The sequence below is a fragment of the Eretmochelys imbricata genome, chromosome 5, assembly GCF_965152235.1.
Source record: "Eretmochelys imbricata isolate rEreImb1 chromosome 5, rEreImb1.hap1, whole genome shotgun sequence".
NCBI lineage: Eukaryota > Metazoa > Chordata > Testudines > Cheloniidae > Eretmochelys > Eretmochelys imbricata.
The window spans coordinates 134762502-134779260 of NC_135576.1; the positions used below are offsets into that span (position 1 = coordinate 134762502).

Below are 16759 nucleotides of genomic sequence, written 5' to 3' on the forward strand. Positions count from 1 at the left end.
TGGAGATGGGGATGTTATCTAGGTCCCTCTCTCTGGCCCGCTCAGGTCAGGAGATCTCTCAAGATCAGCTTGATGAAGACTCAGATGTGTTACGGTAGAACCCAAGGTCACAGGAGAATACAGAAATAGTGGCCTTCATCCTCCTCCACTCATTTCCCCCTAACATTTATTTTTCTTTTGCTTCTTTTTAAAAAGGCCTGTAGAATGGGAGTGATGGATGGAACAGCGCATCCCCTCATTATTTTGTCGACCAGTGAGACCAACACATCAATTTTGGGTCACTGATTTCCGGTCCCACACTTGGTTTGTTTGTTTGTTTGTTTGCTGGGCATGATCAGGTGGCTTTTTTTGTTTGCACTCATTCAGTCTGTCTCCCTTTCGCACCTTTCCCCAATACCATTTGTTCTAGGTTACGGTGACAGTTTATGAACTAAGAAAAGGAGGACTTGTGGCACCTTAGAGACTAACCAATTTATTTGAGCATAAGCTTTCGTGAGCTACAGGTCACCCCGATGAAGTGAGCTCTAGCTCACGAAAGCTTATGCTCAAATAAATTGGTTAGTCTCTAAGGTGCCACAAGGACTCCTTTTCTTTTTGCAAATACAGCCTAACACGGCTGTTACTCTGAAACCTGAGTTTATGAACTTTCACTTTGTCCGTCCGCCCCCACCCCCGCCCCGCCGAGTTACAATTAGAGTAAATTTGTCCAATTGTGACAATAACCCCCAGTCATGCCCCCAGAACCAGCCCACTGGCGGTTATTATGAAAATAACAAAGCCTGTAACTTGCCAATCATCATCAAATTAGGACATTCTGGGATGAAAAAGAAGTCTGAAAACAGGAAAAGCCAAGGATTTAATCAATCAAGAGTCTCCTGTCTCTGAATACAGTATTTGGGACACTGCACAACCTCCATCTGTCTTTAACCATAAACTGGGCGTGCAGCCCAGAGAAACCAGCCATTCCCTCATAAAAACTGGCAAGAAGAACAAGTATATTGCAAAGCACTAGATATAGGAGATGGAAAACTTTCCCTTCCTTCCTCTGCTGTGTGTCAGTCTGCAGTATTGTGTGAGGAACAGCTGGACCCTAGGAACCTACACTAACATTTTCACTTTAGCTTGCAAGTCTAAATATAGTTTGTATTGTTCAAAGAACAGGAGGACTTGTGGCACCTTAGAGACTAACCAATTTATTTGAGCATAAGCTTTCGTGAGCTACAGCTCACTTCATCGGATGCATATTATAGCTCACGAAAGCTTATGCTCAAACAAATTGGTTAGTCTCTAAGGTGCCACAAGTCCTCCTTTTCTTTTTGCGAATACAGACTAACACGGCTGCTACTCTGAAACCTGTATTGTTCAAGACTCCTATTTTAACCAGATTACAGGGATATAATGACTTATACCAGGCTGCATGTTTTATCACTGACTGGGCTTGCTGACTGCCTGCTCCTAAAGCCTGTGATTTAAAATTAAAACACGTCCCATTAACAAAGCTACACACCGAACAGCAGGTGCCAGCTGAACTCACGCCTTTTCTCCCACTTAAATGACTAACTCTTCAGAGTTGTGGGCTATTAGCGATGGTGATGGTGAGTGGGGGAGGGAGACATATGAGTAAGGCGTAATGTGAAATATACCCTGAGGACAAAATTCTGTCTTGATTTACACCTGTGTAATTCCACGAAGAGGCACAAATCAGAGCAGAAACTGGTCCCAAGCCTCTTTGCGCTTATTGTTACACCCACTGCTGGTTTTCTCTGCCATTCCTACTTTTGCAATGACTACCTTTTACTCTTTTCTAACAGCTAACACACAGGGTGTGTCAGGAGTCATGGCAGCTCTGGGTTGCCTCTGCCTTTCTAACTTCCTCCTTGTAGTCTCACTCAGCCCCATATTCAGCCAGCAGGCCCACTCTGACCCTGCCATAAAGGGAACACGCTGCAATTTGCAAGCTTCGCTTTGTCGCTCTCCTTGTGCACAGGGGGAAGAGACAGGGGGGAATGGAGGCAATGTCCTGTTTGAAAGAAAAAGCAGCGTGCTAGCGAGCTAGAGGTGCCATTTAGTCGGTATTTTACCCAACAAAAGTGCCTTCTTAAACCCTTAAAACCATGGTTTCTGTTTTCACAGGCTGGAGAGCTGGTTTGCCCTAGACGTACTGCTCAGCACCAGCATGGCTACTGCCGGCCACTGGCTTTCATCGCCGTTCCACCGGGGCTCCAACAACGGAAGCTCAGCCAGGACCCGCTGGCAGGTTAGCCAGACACCAGAGCACCGACAACATCCCAGCTGCCCTCTAAACTGGAACCCAATTAGGCCTGGTCTGAACGACTGCGGCCAGAGCTGCCCTCAGAGAATGAGTCATCTGGCATTTCTCAGTCCCCAGTTCTGTAACGGAGCACACCCACTTGCAGGCCCACTGAGGTCAGCGCGGCTCTGCCTGGCACACCAGTGCGTACAGAAACAACCCACTACAGTATCGGGGCCTTCCGCTGTAGGCTCTTCAGACCATGGCCTGGGTTTTCAGCAGGTATTCGCATAGCGCCTAGCACTAGCGGGCCCTGCTCCCCAGCTGGCCCCTCTCGGCACTAGTGCAGTAAAAAGCATGATGAACACCACTACATAACAGTATCCAGTCTGGCTGACTAGTTCATTGTACACACGCATGCCTTCAGTTCCACCACGGCTGCAGCACAAACAAACTCAAGGGCCTTGATGTTGTTTTTATTTATTTTAATTGCAAAGCCTAAAGATGAGTCACTGATTGTCTCTTGTGCAGCCACCACAAATCCCACACACGCATGACACAAAGCAGAAACTATGTCACAACATGGCTCTCCTCCTGGATCTCAGCCTGGATTCCTCCCACGCACATGGCAGGGTTAGGACTTGTAATGAAATAATCTCTTTTCATCCTGATAACTTTATAACAGAAATGTACTGAAAGTAACAGTTTCTGATGGTGTAAAAATGACTGAATTCCTATCAGCTGATTTACCATGTGGAACAAACAGCTCCTAAGCACAACTTATCAGCACTAACCTAGAACAATCGCCATTTCTAAACCCAGTTTGGAAGGCAGGTGTAGCCAGAGATAGGAACATTTTAGAGCAAGGGGCCATGGTGCCAACACAACTTCCTCACTACATTATAAACACAGTAAAGTCACATTTTTGGACACAAGGAATTTTCACCTCCCTGTCAACGTAAAAAAAACAAGTAACTTTGGCAAATGAGGACTTCCATTGTGCCAGCCATAAATCACCAGAATGCCCAAAGCAAAGTAGGCAGAGATCTTCTAATGTGCGTAATTGTATTAAAGGGCTTTTCATTTATTTATTTTAATCAACGGCTTATGTCATGGATAGATCGGTAGCATATAAAAGAATAACCTACGTTAGGGACTTCTGGCCCCAAAAGACAAAGTGTCTATTTTATGATGAGTTATCCTAACACAGACTATTCTCCCCAAGGATCTTATCACCCCCTCTGCCCCCTTTCTTTTGAGGGGAGTGGGGAAGGACAAACTCATAATAATCTCACCAAACCATCCAAACACAAGAGTCCTAGAAGGAGAGGAGAGGAGAGGAGAGAGCAGGGTGGATAAAAATCAAAGATTTAAAAAAAAAAAATGTTGGATTTTTTAATTTAAATCGGATTTTTTTGATAAAATGCTTTTGGAGGAAAAAACTTCTCTAAAGATAGTTTTAATTAAGATACATTAGAGCTCAAAGATATCTCATCACGGAATAGGGATTATAAATTCTAATTCTATAGTATGAGACAATATATTCATGTAATGTTTAAGAAAAGTTTTGTAAATGAGTTCCAATAGTTCATGGACTAGGGACCCAATCTGATGGGGTTCCAGGGGCTTCTGTATAGATTATTTAGGTTAATCTATCTACCCAATAGGACTCAGCGCTCAGTCCAGAAGATACCATCAGAGATGCTTAATTTCACAGTTCTCAAACTGTGGATTTGTGTCTCCAGAGATAACATGCTTTTTAACAGCAAAAATGTTTTTAAATAAATCAATTAATAATATATAGAGGTGAGAAACAACAGACCTCAACCCTATTGTCCCTCTGCAAATTTGTGTACACAGAGTCAATCCCTTACCTCTCTCTGAAAGTGTAGTTTCAAAAAGTTCAATGAATAGAAGATTGTAGTGGGCGGAATAGATCTGGACAAGGAGAAGAAGTCTGGAGATAAATGTGAGAAGGGAGGGACAGGCAGTAGAAACAAAAGTGAAACTGTTTGAGCAGCATATTCCAGAAGTCTTGAGGTCTTTGTGAGTGTAGCCTTCATTGATTTGAGATCTACCATACCATTCTCTCACTAGAAAGGAAAACCTATAATGGCAGCAGGCCGTAAACGAGACCCAGTTTGGGAATATTTTAATGAAGTTCCCCTACCGGTGGGTAACACAGGCATGCGTGCAAAATGCACACAGTGCAACAAAGAAACGCAAAAGGCCTCGTTGCCCGAATGAAACAACATCATGAGAAGTGTTCCTTCTCAGGAGGAAGCTGCATTGAAGATGATGAAAGGAACATGTCTGAACATGCAGGATCTTCAAGTCGGTAAACTTTTTTATTTCATACTTCTTTCTTAAGGACTGCCTGTCTTCCTTCTGGACTATTCTTGAATTCTCATGTTTGACCAAAAAATATAGTTGTTACTCTATGGTACTGTCATTTCAGATGCAGCTGTGATAAAAAATAAATAGGTGAAATCGTCAGATCTTCCTTTTACAATTTCACCTTTAAAGCACTGCTGAGTGTCAGTGAATGCAATGAGTAATACTAAATGAGCAGTATGGTAATAATAATTAACTGCATTAACTTATTTTGTTTAGGAGAATCCATCCTCAACATACAGGATTCTGAAGACTATCCACCTTCAAGATCACCATCATTTTCTATAGTTTCAGAGTTATCTGCCAATGACAGTGTTTCAGTCACATCATGTATGTCACGTAGCCACAGTGTATCACCGGTAGCAGAAAGAAAACAAAATCTCCATCATCCAGAAACAACCATAGATAAGTTTGTGATAAGAACCAGCAGATTACAAAAAGAGGTAATTGATGAAAAAATTGCCCGGTTTGTTTATGCAACAAACTCTCCTTTCCATATGATTGAGAACCCACACTTCATTAACATGGTTCAGTCATTAACACCAGGATACAGTCCACCCAATGGAGCAGATGTCGCAGGCAAATCGCTGGATAAAGTGTATGAAAGAGAAATTGAGCAGTGTGCAAAAGGTCTTGAGGGTAAAATTGTTAACCTGAGTCTTGATGGGTTGAGCAATGTCCACAATGATCCTGTTGTATGTGGTTGTGTGACAACAGAAGAAGGGAATGTCTTCCTTACAGAAACAATTGCTATAACAGGAAATGCACACACAGCAGAATACGGACAAGAAGTAGCAGTAAAAGCTATAACAAACTGTGAAAAAAAAATTCAAATGTCTAGTACGCAGCTTGGTCACAAACAATGCTGCACATGTATCCAAGATGAGAGGAAATTATTTAGAAGAGAGTGAAGAGAGTCCCAAGCTAACAACATACGGTTGCATTGCTCATTTGATGCACCTCCTAGCCAAAGACTTCAGTGTTCCAGAAATAAAGGCTAATGTTGTTGAAATTGCAAAATACGTCCGTAACAATCACTTTGCAGCAGCAGCTGCTCTGAAAAAAGTGGAAGGAACCAAGCTAACTCTCCCACAAGACGTGCGATGGAACTCAGTAGTGGACTGTTCTGAACATTATATCAAGAACTGGCCTAATCGTATGACAGTTTGTGAACAAAAGCGTGAAAAAACAGATGGCCCTGTCACAGCCAAAGTGCTCAACATTGGGCTTAAGAGAAATGTTGAACACACACTAAGTACCCTGAAGCCTATTTCTGTAGCCTCGAACAAAATGCAGGGAAATCGCTGGTTTATTGCTGATGCTGTTGAAATCTGGAAGGAACCGAGTGAGATCTTAAAAAGAGAAATCTGCAATGACAGAGTTAAATTACAAGCATTAAAAAACGAATGGGACATGCACTATCTCCAGTTCATTTTCTTGCAAATGAACATCATTACTCAATACTCAGTACCAGGGTCAAACCTTAACTGCTGAAGAAGGGAGTTGGCTATGACATGGACACCCAGCAACCATCCCTCCATAATGCCAACTGTCATAAACATCAGAGCTAAGGGTGAACCATTCAAGAAATATATGTGAACTGGTGGAAGTCACTTAAGCACTTGGATTCAGAGACTGTTGAAGTGATGATCTCACTTTTAACAGCAATAGCTTCTGCTCCTGGTGTAGAAAAAATATTTTCTTCCTTTGTACTAATTCATTCCAAATTGAGAAATCATTTGGGACCTGACAAAGCAGGAAAGCTTGTTTTCCTTTTCCAGATTATGAACAAACAGGAAAATGAAGGTGAAGATGACTGAGTTAGCTGCAGAAGCCAACATTTTAAGTTTCTCGTGTAGATCTGGCTGACAGTCTATTTCATTTTTTTTTTTTTAAATATTTCATGTAACTATTTTAGTTCAAAGCAATTTTAACAAAAACAAACCTGATTTTAAAAAACTTGAATGTTTAACTAAATTCAAAAATTCATATGCTTGTTTTGTTAAAATATTATATGTTTGCCGTTGAAGAAAAAAATCCAGAATATATAACATTGTTGTTTTAGTTAAATAAAACAATTTAAATGTCTGTCTGGTGATGTTCTCCTCCTAATACAGCATGGCAAGAAAATCCTCCAAATATGAATGATTAACCTGTTGAATTGGAGATCACTCACCTCCCAATGACTTCACAAATATCTGCTTCAATTACCTTTGGTAAATGAAATAACCAAACAATCATTCGTTTTCTGATATAGCTGTAAAACTAAGCTGAAAAGTTTCAAAATAAATCACTTTAAAAATGTATAGTGTGTACCTTCTAAAAATAAAACCTAACATCTCTGAGTTGTGAAGAATATGCATTAAGGTTGTAACCACCAACAAGAAAACACTTTAATGTAGAAATCCATGATTAAATCGAGTCTTCCTGACTAGTGATTTAAATCATGATTTAAATCAAATCCACCCTGGCAGAGAGCAATTTGTTTTTCCTGATTATTGCAAATGGCTATATTGGATCGAGGTCTGGTCGCGCTTATGCTGATGTGCTTATCTCTCAGTTATAGTGACAAAACTTTGCAAATTTGTAGTGATACTCAGCTGCACAGTAAAAGCTTTCCCTAATCCTTGCTTGCCAAATTTAGGTCAGTGATTCTCGCATGCAGCCACCAGGGTCTTTTTTTGTGGCCACAGCCTCCTGGGAAGTGATGCGGGGGGGGGGGGGGGGGGGGGGAGGGGCAAAGCAGTGGGCCCTCCCCCAGGTTGCTGGGGGGGGTTGTACCCTGCTCCCCGCCAACCCAAAAGCTGGAGGAGCAGGCAGCTGGTGAAGTTCCCCACTTTCCTGGGGACGGTGGGGCTCAGGCTTTAGGCTTCAGCCATGACATGTGGGAGGAAGGGAGGCTCTGGCCACAGGGCTTCAGGCTCTGACCCTGGTCCCTGGCTGCGTGGCTTCCGGCTCTGGCCCCAGACTCACACACACAAAGCATCACCCCCGACCCCCACTGCCTCTTCCGGCCCCCAGCTTTGGTCATGTGGTGGTGGTGGGCTCCAGTCACCAGCTGCAGGGCTTCGGGCTCTGGACCTGGTCCCCAGCTGCATGGCGGTGGGCTCTGCCCCAGGTTAACACCTCTCTCCCCAATATCGCCCTTGCCCCTCCCCCCCCAACTCCCTTGGCCACTCACCACCCACCCACCCATCGCCCCTGACTCCCATTGCCTCCCTTCCCACCTCCCCATCAGGTCTTAATTTGTCCCTAGGCTTGTGTAAGTCTGCTGTGAAAAGTAATATTAACAAATATCACTTTTCACAACAACAGACATACTAGTTAGCAAGTCTAAAAAAAAAAAAAAGGCAGAAGAAAAAACAAAAAAGACAAGAACATCCAAAGCACCTTATTTGTGTTCCTATTCTGTTTCAGTCCAGTAAAGAATTTTTTATTATTGAGTCTGCAAAAAAACCAAAAAACCCTACATAAATAAATCAGAATGATTTGGACCTGCATATTTATTTGTTTTTCCTAAAGTTAATTAAGTATTTCAGGAAAAACTGTCATTGCAAGAGCAGGTGGTCGTGCTTGGAGGCCACCAAAACATTTGTTTAGAAACCCTGACTTCAGCTATGTTTAGACAGTGCCCCAGCAGGGGCTACAGGGGGTTTGAATTGCACAGCGTACCCAAGAGTGGCTCTCTTAGGGGAGACCATGCTGCATTGGCACAGCTGCACCGCTTCAGTGAAGATACGTCTACACTGATGGGAGGACATCTCCCATCCAGGTACTCCACCTCCACGAGAGGCACGTTACCACGGGAGATGCCCTCCCTCGACATAGAGCCGTCTACACTGGGGATTAGGTCAGTACAACTGTATAGACCAAGCCTAAGGGTATGTTCACACAAGGATCCCGCCCCCCTGCAATTCACACATGGTAGTCCATGCTGCAGCAAAGTGTAAACATGGCCTAAGTTTGACAAGCAAGAAGTAGGGAAAGCTTTTCACCCTGGCCTCCCTCCTCCAAATACCACAGAACAATGGCTAATTGCTACCAAGTGACCAATATTAGTTGAAACAATAGTAAAGAATAAAATTGTCAGACACATAGAAGAACATAAATTGTTGCACAAAAGTCAACATGGTTTCTGTAAAGGGAGATCATGTCTTACTAATCTATTAGAGTTCTTTGAGGGGGTCAACAAACATGTGGACAAGGAGGATCCAGTGGACATAGTGTACTTAGATTTCCAGAAAACCTTTCACAAGGTCCCTCACCAAAGGCTCTTACATAAATTAAGTTGTCATGGGATAACAGGGAAGATCCTTTTATGGATTGAGAACCGGTTAAAAGACAAGGAACAAAGGGTAAATTTTCAGAATGGAGAGGGGTAACTAGTGGTGTTGCCCAATCATAGAATCATAGAATATCAGGGTTGGAAGGGACCTCAGGAGGTCATCTAGTCCAACCCCCTGCTCAAAGCAGGACCAATCCCCAATTAAATCATCCCAGCCAGGGCTTTGTCAAGCCTGACCTTAAAAACTTCTAAGGAAGGAGATTCTACCACCTCCCTAGGTAACGCATTCCAGTGTTTCACCACCCTCCTAGTGAAAAAGTTTTTCCTAATATCCAACCTAAACCTCCCCCACTGCAACTTGAGACCATTACTCCTTGTCCTGTCCTCTTCTACCACTGAGAATAGTCTAGAACCATCCTCTCTGGAACCACCTCTCAGGTAGTTGAAAGCAGCTATCAAATCCCCCCTCATTCTTCTCTTCTGCAGACTAAACAATCCCAGTTCCCTCAGCCTCTCCTCATAACTCATGTGTTCAAGACCCCTAATCATTTTTGTTGCCCTTCGCTGGACTCTCTCCAATTTATCCACGTCCTGCTTGTAGTGTGGGGCCCAAAGCTGGACACAGTACTCCAGATGAGGCCTCACCAATGTCGAATAGAGGGGAACGATCACTTCCCTCGATCTGCTTGCTATGCCCCTACTTATACATCCCAAAATGCCATTGGCTTTCTTGGCAACAAGGGCACACTGCTGACTCATATCCACCATGCCCAAAGGTCAGTCCTAGGACCAATTCTATTCAACTTATTCATAAATGATCTGGAGAAGGGGGTAAACAGTGAGGTGGCAAAGTTTGCAGATGATACTAAACTGCTCAAGATAGTTAAGACCAAAGCAGACTGTGAAGAACTTCAAAAAGATCTCACAAAACTAAGTGATTGGGCAACAAAATGGCAAATTTCTGAGTAGCAGCCATGTTAGTCTGTGGCAAATGAAATTTAATGTGGATAAATGTAAAGTAATGCACATTGGAAAAAATAACCCTAACTATACATACAATATGATGAGGGCTAATTTAGCTACAACTAATCAGGAGAAAGATCTTGGAGCCATCGTGGATAGTTCTCTGAAGACGTCCATGCAGTGTGCAGTGGCAGTCAAAAAAGCAAACGGGATGTTAGGAATCATTTAAAAAGGGACAGAGAATAAGACGGAGAATATCTTATTGCCCTTATATAAATCCATGGTACGCACGCATCTTGAATACTGCGTACAGATGTGGTTCCCTCATCTCAAAAAAGATATACTGGCATTAGAAAAGGTTCAGAAAAGAGCAACTAAAATGATGAGGGGTTTGGAACGGGTCCCCTATGAGGAGAGATTAAAGAGGCCAGGACTTTTAGCTTGGAAAAGAAGAGACTCGGGGGGATATGATAGAGGTCTATAAAATCATGAGTCGTGTGGAGAAAGTGAACAAGAAAAAGTTATTTACTTGTTCCCATAATATAAGAACTAGGGGCCACCAAATGAAATTAATGGGTAGCAGGTTTAAAAGAAATAAAAGGAAGTTCTTTGTCACTCAGCGCACAGTCCACCTGCGGAACTCCTTGCCTGAGGAGGTTGTGAAGGCTAGGACTATAACAGGGTTTAAAAGAGAACTGGATAAATTCATGGAGGTTAAGTCCATTAACGGCTATTAGCCAGGATGGGTAAGGAATGGTGTCCCTAGCCTCTGTTTGTCAGAGGGTGGAGATGGATGGCAGGAGAGAGATCACTTGATCATTACCTGTTAGGTTCACTCCCTCTGGGGCACCTGGCATTGGCCACTGTTGGTAGACAGGATACGGGGCTGGCTGGACCTTTGGTCTGACCCAGTCTGGCCTTTCTTATGTTCTTAATATTTAAACAGGTAGGAAGAATTCCAGCCACCCATGAGCCACCAGGATCTTTGGTCTCTGTCCCTGGCTACACTACAGCCTTTAGAGCAGTGGTTCTCAAACTTTTGTACTGGTGACCTCTTTCACATGGCACGCCTCTGAGTGCGACCCCCCCCCCCCTTATAAATTAAAAACACTTTTTTATACATTAAACACCATTATAAATGCTGGAGGCAAAGCGGGGTTTGGGGTGGAGGCTGACAACTTGCGACCCCCCCCATGTAATAACCTCGTGACCCCCAAGGGGTCCCAACCCCCAGTCTGAGAACCCCTGTAGTAAATAACGGTTTAAAAACATGCAGCCACAGGCCATTGTACATCAGTACTGCACACACTTCAGCTTAAAACTGTGAAGCTGTAGCACGGATAACCCGTACATCACAACCAGGCAAGTCTTTCCAGGTAATCCCACAATTCACATCACACCTCCTACCGCCTGTGCCACATTGTATATATACAAAGTGGCTACTTCCTAAGAGGGAAGCAAGCAGATTTAGTAAGTTGCAGTGAATATGGAGTACAAACTAGTATTTTTAAAAAGTGGACTAAAATGGCTGACAATTCAGCTTCCTGGTTCAGGCAGGGAAAAGAGTGCAATGAATCATGAGGTACTCTCTTTCCTGTCTCAGGATTCGAGGCATTTGAAAGCATCTGACCTGCTCCTTCGAGGGGCAATGGAAAGCTCTGATAGTCATGCTAGGTTAAAATGCTTAGCTACGTAGTTCAAATAGTGTAAAGTTAAGCCATTTTCCAGAAGGATTCTGATTTGTGCTTTTTGTGGTGACAGGACTTTAGCACAGTACTGGCCACACAACTGGTTTCTATAATGATGAAGAGAAAGTGAAAGACCTGCAACAAAAAACAAAACAAAGCACTGAACACAGTTCCTTTTAGTGACCTCAAAACCACCTCCAAACCAGTCATTTGTTATGCAGATGTGTTGATCCATAAACGTTTGCCTCTCACTTAGCAGTAAGTGGTCAGCTCAGAACTTCTCTGAGAGTTGCATATGTTGAAAACCGCATGAAGCTTCTCAAAAGCATTTTAAAAAATTTCTGGTTAAAAAGAGCCCTTATGTAAACATAACACACTAGTAACAGGCCAGGTTCTCTTTCTAATCTTCTCATCCCAAATGCCTATGGTTACCCAGTAGTAATATATAATCATCTAAAAGGCACTACAAGGTCAATGTATCAAGCTTCATTATTTAAGTTTCAAATAGTATCTGGCCTCTAGCAGCAGCTGTTAACAAATAACAAGTTGCCAGAAACCCAAGGATAGCAGAGAGAATTCAAATTTTTCTTATCTTACACTAATATGCAAAGTAACGGAGACGTACAGCTGTCCCCGAACAACGGGATGTATTAGAACATCACTGGGCCACAATCCTGCAAACCTATAGCTACACAAACAACTTTATGGCAGATTAACCAGTATCAGAAGTCAGAGTAGGGTGATCAGACGTCAAGATCTTAGGTGCTTATACAGGCACCTATTCTTCCCCCATCCTTCCGTCCCGGTTTTTCACACTTGCTATCTGGTCACCCTAAGTCAGAGGCACACTAATACTGCCTCACAAGTGTGACTATGTTCATTCTGATCATTGTTGCCTGAATGTATTTATTTATGATAGCACATCATAACATGTATTTGTAGAATTCCATGCTGCCCACAATGCGGTAAATGCTGTCCAAACAAATACAGCAATTATAGAAGTTCCAAAGTCATAGTCATACAAGAACTATTTAATCTTTGCTGAGAAGCTGGGTAAGAACACTGTTTTTTGGTGAGAACTATCAGGTTTTTAATGGATTAGTACAGTGGTTCCCAAACTTATTCCACCGCTTGTGCGGGGAAAGCCCTGGCAGGCCGGGCCGGTTTGTTTACCTGCCCAGTCCGCAGGTTCAGCCGATCGCGGCTCCCAGGGGCCGCAATTCGCTGCTCCAGGCCAGTGGGAGCTGCTGGAAGCGGCGGCCAGTATGTCCCTCGGCCCACGCCGCTTCCCGCAGCTCCCACTGGCCTGGAGCAGCGAACTACGGCCCCTGGGAGCCGCGATCGGCCGAAACTGCGGATGCGGCAGGTAAACAAACCGGCCCGGCCCGGCCTGCCAGGGGCTTTTCCCTGCACAAGCGGCGGAACAAGTTTGGGAACCGCTGGAAGAGTAGATAGAGAATTAGCTAGAATCTACTGAAACTGGTGAAAGGGAACAATCAAGAAATAACACTCTTTTGGAAAACAAACAAACAAGCCACCAAGTTCCCCCCCACCCCACCGAAGTCCCCAAACAAAAAACCACAACAGTCCTAAGAATTGTGGCTCTGTAATAGGAAACTGAATAGCAACCCTAGCAGTGTGATGGTGAAACACTAAGTACAAGACTAAGTAAAATATTTATAAGTCTCAGAGGAAAAAATACTCTATTTTTAAAGTCTCTCTCTCTCTCACCAGCATCTCATTAAGACTACCATGAAGAATCCTGGTAATGTATGTATAAATATAAGTCATTCATAATTTTTTTAAATTGCTCTCTTCTCAGCAGCACACAATTGTTACTGAAAGAGTATTTGGAGCCAAGGACTTCTCTAATGTGTAAATATTACTTTTTCCAAAATTATTCTATTTTTGTAGTTTTCAATAAAATGCCATCTTGAAAAACACACATGCTTTTCAGCAGCCTTCTAAATGTTACTATTAAGGATCTGTTTATCCTATAAACACAGCCATATCAGGGGTCCTGTTCTGACTACAAAGGGCCCAACTTCCAGGACAGTGGGTAAGACCCTGTCTACACTACAGGTTAGAATGGTGTAAGCAGGTCAGGGGTATAACCCTGTCAGAGCCAGGTCGCCCGACAGTTGTATCAGTAGCATAGACAGCTCTTAATCAGAAGGCAAAGAACCAAGAAATGGGTCACGCAAAGCAGGGAAACAATTTTTAGTTCTCCTCAGCACCACCCATAACTTCCTATTATTTGAAAATTAAATAAGCAAGGTAGCATTTAATATGAAATTAGACTAGCCCTAGTAATCTATATTATGATATGCTGCCTTTCTCCAGTGAGACGAAAGAAACGCGATCTCCACTGTGGGCAAACAGCTTTCAATGAGGTTAGGTAATTGAAGTGAGCTAAAATGGTTACAGCTAAACTTCAGGGAAGACACAGTAGGAAGAGGCACTGGAAGGAACATTTGGGAATAGGCTGCAGCCACTCAGACAAGCTGGGCTCAGGGGTGGCTCCCAGGACCCAGGGCTTTGTTTGGAGCAGTCAACTTTGGTTTGGGTGGAACAGGGAAAGGCCTAACACGGTTATTTATTCCTTTACATACATGTTCATGAACCCTATTTTAAGGAGTTTTTCCAACATAAGCTTGATATGGATTCATATATTTGTCTTACTGTGCTCTACTGACACTAGTAAATATTTAACGCAAGCTAGGCTCACTTTAGCCTCTGGATGTTACATTTTAAACACAGACCGAGGACTGGAGAAGGAGATCTGATGCTCCCCCATTAGGTTTTTGCGTGGCCGCCCTGGAGTGGTGGATGGGGTATTACGGGAGATAAACAGGACAAGCTGTACCATGGGCAATTTCAGAGAACAGAGGCAATAAATGTGGCTCTCAGCGGGTGAAACACGTGTGTAGACCTCCTGGAACAGACCATGGGCCGTCTCTCCCGCTGGGCGCCTGGAGGCAGGCGGGCGAGACAAGGTGGCTTTGGGAGTTTGCTGAACTTCGCCCGGCTCTGCCTGTATGTATAAAAGGGGAACTCCGGCAAGACGGGGTCTGGAGCGGAGACCGGAATGGGGGGGGAAGCGGGCGCGCTGGGTGACCAGACTAATTCCAAAGCAGATTTTCCCCGCTTCCGAAGACAAAAGGACTCATGACCCTCGCGCTCCCTGCAACGGGCACGGCAGCTGGCGGCCAGGGTCGCCGCGCACATGCTGCCCCCGGCCAGCGCTTTAGCGTTACCCAGGCGGGCCGGGCTGCCGGCGTTACAGATCCCGGGGCGCGGCAGAGGGTGCGGGCGGGGGGGGGGGCAGCAGCTCCCCTGGGACCGGCGGCGGAGACGGGCGAGGCCAGCGAGCGGCGCACGCAGGGCCCCGGGGTGGGGGGCGCTTACCCAGCAGCGGGGACGGGTCGGGGCAGTCCGGCGGCGGCCCGGGCTGGGCGCGGGAGCGGTTGGCCGGCTCGGGGCTGCGCGGCGGCGGCGGCTCGGGGCTGCGCGGCGGCGGCTCGGGGCTGCGCGCCGGCGGCCCGCGGCTGCGCGGCGGGCGCAGGGCGCTGCTGCCCGCCAGGTAGTAGAGCAGCGTGGCCGAGAGGTGCAGGGCGCAGAAGATGACGAGCAGGCGGCAGGCCCGCTGCAGCGAGGTGCCGGGCAGGGCCGCGCCGCCCTGCGCCTCCTTCATCCCGGCGCGCTCAGCCGCGCGGGCGCATCCCCGGCTCTGCGCTGCGCTGCGCTGCGCTCCGGCCCGCCTCCCGCGAGTCCCGCGGCTGGGGCCTGCCGGGCCGGGCTCCGCCCCTGCGGCGCAGGAAGGGGCTGGGCTGGGCTGGGCTGGGGCGGAGCGAGCCGAGCGGCGGGGCCGGGCTCGCCCTGGGCGCCTGGCCCGGGGGCGGCCGCAGCCCCCAGTGGGAGCTCGGCCCTGGGACCCAGCGCGCCCCGATGCGGAGGGGCTGGGTGGGGGGCCCGTGCCCCGGTCTCGGGAGGAGCCTTCCCCGCTTGCTCGGTCCCTACTGTCCACACCGCCCAGCCCGCCCGGGGGGAGGGTTGCAATGGTGCTGGCGGCGATGGGGGGCTGGAACCGGGTGTGACATCTCCGGGGGGGCTGCTGCCGTGTCCGGGGGGGCAGGGGCTAGGCAGTGGCAGAGGTGAAGGGGGGACCTAACCTGAGCAGGCTTGAGGAGATGGTGACAGGCAGGGCATGACCTCCAGGGCTTCTGGGGGCCTGTGCCACCCCTGGCCTCCAGGCGAGAGGCTGGGGGTCAGGAGCGCACCGAGGATGTGGCCAGTGGCAGAGGAGAGGGTCGGAGGTGGAGCTGTGTTTGCCCCTGGCCCCAGCGGTGCACTGTTCCCTCTGAGGCCTGCTCCGCGCTGGAAAACTAGTTTGGCTCAGCTCGTCCCCGGGGTGTGAAAAACCCACCCCCGAGCAGCACAGTTAAACTGACCCAAGTCCCCATGTAGGCAGCACTGGGGTGACGGACGGATTCTTCCATCAACCCGGCTGCCGCTCCCTGGGGAGGAGGGTTCCCCAGGCCAGCGGGGCCCCCTCCCCCCCACGCCGGTGGTGCCCGCCCTGAAGCACTATGGTCCTGCAGCATCTGCAGGGCAGCCCAGTCCTGAGACACGGAGGTGGAGCCACCAATTAGGGCATCCAGATACAGGTACGGCGGGATGCCAGTAACAGGGGCATTTGGTAGTTACAGTTAAAAGCAGAGAGCTGGGGGCTGGGCGGGGGAAGGCGGGAAGTAGAAGTGGAGAGAGCAGAGTGCTAACCCTTGTGGGCAGGCGAATGGTCAGTGCAGAGGCAGTAAGAGACCCCAGGACAGCAGCGAGCCGGATACCTGCTTGGGGATGAAGGCAGCCAAGGTGAGGGAATGGGCCAGTGTCCCCAACCGTGGTGGGAAGGAGTTGGTTCACTGCACACAGACGAGTAGGGTGCAAGTGAAACCCTTCTGGAAATGTATTGGTGGGTGAGAGAGCCAAGTTGCTTTGCCTAGGGTCTTTATTGCATTAATAATGCCTGCCCCCGACGCACTGCGTGTCATCAGAGCAGCTCAAATCACTTCACAGAGGAGAGCGGCGTCGCCTTCCCCGTTGGACAGCCGAGGAAACGGGGGCGCGGGGGAGAGCGGCGTCCCTGTCGCGCAGTCGAGGAAACGGGGGAATGGGGGA

At 46.8% G+C, this 16759-nt stretch overlaps 1 protein-coding gene across 1 annotated transcript in view; it reads right to left on the reverse strand.

Moving 5' to 3' along the window:
• B4GALT1 (beta-1,4-galactosyltransferase 1) overlaps positions 1–15346 on the reverse strand; it is a 56246-nt gene extending 40900 nt beyond the window's left edge. Inside the window, exon 1 of the mRNA XM_077817960.1 lies at positions 14990–15346. Within this exon, the coding sequence (XP_077674086.1) occupies positions 14990–15275 (286 nt within the window). The 5' untranslated portion in view covers positions 15276–15346. The remainder of the gene's footprint in view (positions 1–14989) is intronic.
• Between the last annotated feature and the right edge of the window lie 1413 nt (positions 15347–16759).